This window comes from Phaethon aethereus (genome assembly GCF_964289735.1).
Source record: "Phaethon aethereus genome assembly, chromosome: 36".
Taxonomy (NCBI): Eukaryota; Metazoa; Chordata; class Aves; order Phaethontiformes; family Phaethontidae; genus Phaethon; species Phaethon aethereus.
Genome location: NC_138612.1, coordinates 137,421 through 143,420, shown reverse-complemented (window position 1 = coordinate 143,420; position 6,000 = coordinate 137,421). Strand labels below are relative to the sequence as shown.

The following is a 6,000-nucleotide window of genomic DNA, read 5'->3' as shown; positions in this document are numbered from 1 at the left end:
CCAGGGTCCCCTCCTGCCCTTGAGGTCCCCATGCTGTCCACAAAATCCCCACGCTGTCCCCGAGGTCCCCTCCCAGCCCCCTTCAGCCTCACCTTGGCCTTGACGGTACCAGGCGGCAGCTTGTCGAGGGAGATGGTCAGAGGGAAGATGACCTCGTCCGTGGACACGATGGGGTCCTCCACCGGTATCTGGGGACACAGCGGGGCTCAGTGCCATGGTGGCCCTCAGCCCCATCCCTTCTCCTCCTCTGTGCCGTGTCTGCCCCAGTCCTTGTCCCCACGTCTGCCCACTGCCTCTAGTCCCCCTCCATCCCCGCATCCTCTTGTCCCCCACGTCCCCCCCAAATCCTCCCTTGTCCCCGGGTCCCTTCCCAACTCCTCCTTGCCCACATACCCCCTCCACCCGGTGCCCATCACCCACCCCACCGGCGGGGTGCCCCGGGGGGCCCTGACTGTGCGTCAGCAGGGCTCGGCAGTCCCGAAAGACGGTGGGCTCCAGCGAGGCCCCACTCCCGGTGCCATCCCCGGTGCCATCCGGGTCCCCTTCCCCGTCCCGGTCCCCACCGGCCTCTGTGCCGCCGGGGCTGACGCTGGCCAGGGCGGCCAGCGAGGCAGCCAGCTCGGCCCAGGGTGGCCGGCCCAGCCCGGTGCCGCCGCTGCTGCCGGGGCGGCAGCGGAGCACCAGGAGGAACCGCACGGTCTCGCCCAGGTAGAGGTGGTTGCGGCGGGGCAGCGCCCGGTACCGGCCCGGTTCCCCCGACAGCAGCTCCCGGGCCGCGAACGGCACCGCCGGGAAGTACATGAAGTAATCGCACTGCGACTCCATGGGCACCGGCACCGGGGGGGCGGGGCTAAGGGTCGGGGAAACCGGGGAGAACCGGAAGATTTTAGGGCCAAGGGACAGACCCAGGGACCGGCGCGGGCCCGGCGAGACCCCGGGGAGCGGGGGGATGCCGGGGCCTGGCCGTACCGGGGGCCCGGGGGGGGGAGGGGCGGGCAGAAAGGTGCCGGGGGGCGATGCTGGGGCACCAGCAGGTTCCGGGCCAGGGGAAACCCCGGAGACGAGGGACCCGGGGCGGGGGGATGCCGGGGGTGGAGATGCTGGGCCGGGCCGGACGTGCCCGGAGGGTGTCCCGGAGCCGGGCCGCGCCGGGGGAAGGTGCCGGGAGCAGAGCGGAGCGGGCCGGGCCGGGGGCTCCCGGGTGCGGCTCCGGGTCCGGCTCCGGGTCCGGCTCCGCGCGGCGCTGCCGGAGCGACCGGGAGCGACTGGGAGGGGCGCGAGCAGGACGCGGGGCCGAGCTCCGAGTGCCCGAGTCGGGCTGGGCAGCCGAGCGCCGAGCTCATCGATGCTCCGCCTCCCGCAGTGGGACCTATCGCCCCCCCCCGGAGGGGCGGGACTTCTCCTGCAGCTCCTCGCGCTCGCCCTCGGGGGCGGCACATCCGCGCCGAGTGACTGGCAGCAGCAGCACCCAATCAGCAGTCTGATTCCAGTCTTTATTGCCATAGTTACCACAAAGCGAGCCTTGATGAGGCGGGGCCTGCGCCAGCCCCCTCCCCCAGGGGGCCGTGGGGCTCCGTGTGCGGCGTGGGCGACCATTACCCGGCCCTGGTAAACTGAGGCACGGAGCTGTACCATGGGGACCCTGATCCCCGACGGGGCGGGGACCATTACCCGGCCCTGGTAAACTGAGGCACGGAGCTGTACCATGGGGACCCTGATCCCCGACGGGGCGGGGACCATTACCCGGCCCTGGTAAACTGAGGCACGGAGCTGTACCATGGGGACCCTGGTGCCCGATAGGGCGTGGAGCCATTACCCAGCCCTGGTAAACTGAGGCACAGGTGGTACCATGGGAGGACCCCAATCCCTGTCGGGGTTAGCGGCGGCTGTTACCAGCCTAGCTAAACAGTTGTGCAGAACTGTACCGTGGGGGAGACCCCAATCCCTATTAGACCGCAGGGGGAGGCGGGTGGCATTACCCACAGCAGCTAAACTGAGGCATGAAGTGGTTCCATGGGGGCACCCTGATCCGCATCAGGGTTAGGGGGCCCATTGCCTGGCCCAGGTAATCCAAGGCACGTCACCATTCCCGGGCCGCACGTCGCTGTCGGGACCCCCTCCGCTACCCCCCGGGCAGGACAGACGCATTGCCCCCCCCAAACTGCCGCCGGTCCAGGATGTCCTTGTACTGCAGCTCCGGGGTGGCAAGGCGAGCACAGCGCTCCCGCTCGGCGGGGGGCAGCCCAGCCTGCAGGGCGTACCCCAGGATCTGAGCCCGGCCGGGGGGCTGGAAGGGACGGAGGCGGCCGTCGGGGATGGCGCGGGCGGGCAGGGGTCCACCGCCCCGCAGGCAGCGGCGGGCCAGGGCAGCGCGGCGCTGACGCAGGCGGGCCACCTCCTCCCGCAGGCGGGCGGCCCCGAAGGCCTCGGCCCGGCGCCAGAAGGAGCGGTTGAGGTGGGCGTAGAGTGCCCAGTCGAGGCTGTTCCAGGCCCGCAGGCGGGCAGCCTGGGCGGGCGAGACGCGGGGGCCATCGCCGGCAGGGCGGCCGTTGTGGGCGAAGGCGGCCACGGCCTCCTCGGGCCAGCACAGGGCCTCGCGCAGCAGCACCAGCGACTCGTCAAAGTGTTCAGCCAGCAGCACCAGGGCGAAGGCCCGCTCCAGCCCCGCCAGCGCCGCCGCCACCGCCGGCCCGTCCCCGTCCCGCGCTGCCGGCAGCCCGAAGTCGAACCACTGCAGGTTGCGGGCATAGTGGTTGCCCCGCACCCCAGCCTCGTAGAAGTGCCCCGGCGCCGCCAGGAAGGCGGCCAGCGAGGGGGCCCGCCGGAAGGCCGGCGCCACGGCCCGGTAGTAGGCAAAGGCCGACTCACCCAGCGTGCCCGGGTCCCGCACGATGGAGAAGTAGAAGCTGTCGTTGTGCATCACCTTCTGCACCTGGGCGGGAACCGCGGCGGTGGCTCGGCACCCCACCGGGGCAGCTGCTGGCTGTGCATCCCCCCCCTCGGCGTCCCCCCACTCCCTTGGCTGTCCCCCGGGTCCCCCAGACATCCCCCGTCCCCCCCCGGCCTCCTCCGTCTCCCCAAGCCATCCCATTGCCCCTAGACCTCATCTGCCTCACGGGATGTCCCCCACCTCCTCCAGACGTCCCACGTCCCCCCGGGCATCCCTTGGCCCTTTCCAAATCTCCCCAGACCTCCTCCGTCTCCCCGTGATGTCCTTCCACCTCCCCCAGATGCCCCCAACCCCAGCCATCCCCCCGCCAGCTCTGTCCACCACCCCTCTCTATCCCACATCCCCCTAACCCAGCCCCACGTCCCCACATCCCCCACCTCCCCCCCTTCACCCCTCCGGTACCTCGGTGAGGTTGAAGCGCATGTGGTGGCAGATGATGTCGAAGGGGGGACCCCCCGGGCGGTACCCCTTGACCCGCTCAGCCCGGAAGGGGCTGGGGTACCCGAACTGGTAGCGGTGGGGCAGGGCGAAGCGCAGCCCCCGCGCCTCCCCGAAGCGGTGCAGCAGGTTGACCACGCTGCTGCCCCCCGTCTTGTGGGTCTTCAGGAACACCAGGTGGGTGTGGGGCTGACAGGGTGCTGGGGGGCGGCCGGCAGGGGCCACGGGGGCCCTGGGGACATGCAGCGGGGTCAGGGGGTGCTGATGGGGACCCCCCATCCTGCCTGGCCCCAGCCGTCCAAGGGGACAGGGACCCGTCCTGGGACCCTCAGGGGGTTGGGGACCCCCATCCCATCTGTCTGGGGGATGCCCAAGGGGTCGGGGACCCACGTTCCGCCCAACGGGGGGTGCAGCATGTGGTGAGCCAGGGGGCCAGCGGGGGGGTCTCACCTGCGCTGGAAGGGTCCCCCCAGGAGCTGCACCGTGAAGCCAATGGTGACACAGACCCCCAGGGCAGCCCCCAGCGTCTGCAGCCGGCAGCAGGCGGGTGGCAGCTTCATCGTCCTGCGGGGACACAGTGGCTCAGGGGACCCCAGCGTCACCTCCCTGGGGGGCTGCCACATGGGGGTCCCTGTGCTCCCCCAGGCAGCCGGCATCCCGCCTGGGGGGGCAGAGCCCCGGGACCGCCCAGAGCCACGTCGCGGCGCCAGGGGGGGTCTGCGGGGGCGTTGGGCGCCGGCCAGGCCGGCCCCACCCGGGGACAGCTGCGGCCGTTACGGGAAGGGGAGGGGGACAGGGATGGGCCACTGCCCCGGGGAGACCTCTGCCACCACCATCCCTCCCCGTGCCCCAGGACCCCTCTGTGTCCATGGGCCTCTGTGTCCCGCTGCAGGACCCTCTGCTCTCCCCATCCCTCCCGAAAACCCCCGTGCCCCCCTGTCCCCCTACAGAACAACCCCCTCCTTGTACCTTCCTGGGTCCCCCTGTGTCCCCCCATGAGACACCATCTGTCCCCCACAGCCCCTGTCCCCAAGATGCCACATCCCCTCTGTATCCCTCCAGGGTGCTCCTGTCCCCTGACCTCGTGTCCCCAACCGGGGAGGGGGGGACATCCCTCCTGTCCCCCCTGCTTTGCGCTCAGTCCCTGGGACCCCACGTTCCCCTGGGACCCCTGCAGCCCCAAACCCCGTGTCCCACTCACCCCCTGTGTCACGTCCCCCTCCACAGCCCCAGGCTGCCTGTCCACCCCCTTGGCCCCGTATTCCCCCAAGCCTGTATCTCCCCTGTCTCGCCTCCAGGACCTCCTTGTCCCCGGGGTCACCCTGACCCCCTGTCTCCCTCCTGTCCCCAGACCCCTGGGTCCCCTAAGCCCTGGATCCCCCACCCCTCCTTCCCCTTACAGCCCCTCCCCGTGCCCTCATGTCCTGCATACCCATGTGCCCCCCCGGGACCCCGAGCCCCACCAGGACCCCCGTCCCCTACGTGACTCACAATCACCTTGTCCCACGATCCCCAGTGTCCCCCAGGCTCCGGGGCTTCCCAGACGCTGCCCCCCCGGGGCTCCCCCCAAGTTCTGCTGTGCCCCCCCCGTGTCCCATGGACTCCCAGCCCCACGTCCCCTCTGTGCCCCTTGTCCCTCGCATGGGCCCACCCTGTCCCCCACAGCCCCCCGGTCCCTGCCGTGCCCCCTCCCCGTGTGCCGGTGCTCCCCGACCCTCCGTACCCCACGGTGCGTGCTGGTGTCCCCCCCGGTCCCGGTGCCCCCCGCACTCACCGCGGACGCAGGGCCACTCGCTCAGCCCCGCCGCATCCCGCCGCGCTCCGGGGGGGCTCAGGGGCGACTCGGAACTCGGCACGGGGGGACTCCGGCCGCCCCGGTGTCCCGGGCGGGGCGTCCGGCCGCCCCGGTCCCGCTGTCGGAGGAGCCGATGCCCGGGGGTGTCTCGTACGCCGGGCCGGGGGCTCGGAGGGGCCGGTGTCCCGGCGGCTCCCGGTGTCCCGGCCGCTCTCTCGCTCTCCGCGAAGTTTTTCTCCTTTGTCTCCCGCTGTCCCGCCCCGCCCCGCCGCACCGGGACGGCCCCCGGTACCGGGACGGCCCCCGCGCCCCCGCCCGGACACGGCGGGACGCCCCGGGACTGGCACCGGCACCGGGAGCGGGGCGGGCCCCTCGCCCAGTGCCCTCGCCCCCCGCGGTAGCGGAACAGGGCCCGGAGACACCGGAGGCCGTTCCCGAGCATGGTCTGGGGCCGAGAGCTGCCCCTGTTCTCCGGGCTGCGGGGCTGGGGGAAACTGGGAGCACTGGGAAAGCTTGGGGGTGCACTGGGAAGGCTTGGGGGTGCACTGGGAGGCACTGGGGGAACGCTGCAGGGCCTGGCGCGGCACTGGGCGTCACTGAGAGGGCAGTGGGGGACACCGGGGAGGCAGAGGGAGGGGGTGGAGGGGCAGGATGGATGGAGGGAGGACACACAGACAGGAGGGGCAGGGGGCTGGGAGGGCGGACACATGGACAAGAGTGTGGGTGGGCACACACGGGGGGCAGAGCTGGGGCAGGGGCTCGGGGGGACACCCCAGGCCACGGGAGGCCATGGGGAACCCCCAGGCCCTATGGGGGT

The 6,000-nt window shown here is 72.3% G+C and overlaps 1 protein-coding gene across 1 annotated transcript; it reads right to left on the bottom strand.

Annotated features, from left to right (window-relative positions):
- Window positions 1-2,122: 2,122 nt before the first annotated feature.
- On the bottom strand, window positions 2,123-3,948 carry LOC309414976 (galactose-3-O-sulfotransferase 4-like; the record flags this gene model as incomplete). The annotated part of the gene is made up of 3 exons (XM_082012358.1): window positions 2,123-2,932; window positions 3,353-3,620; window positions 3,839-3,948. The coding sequence occupies 3 exons, from the start codon at window positions 3,946-3,948 to the stop codon at window positions 2,123-2,125; spliced, it is 1,188 nt and encodes a 395-aa protein (XP_081868484.1).
- Window positions 3,949-6,000: the final 2,052 nt, after the last annotated feature.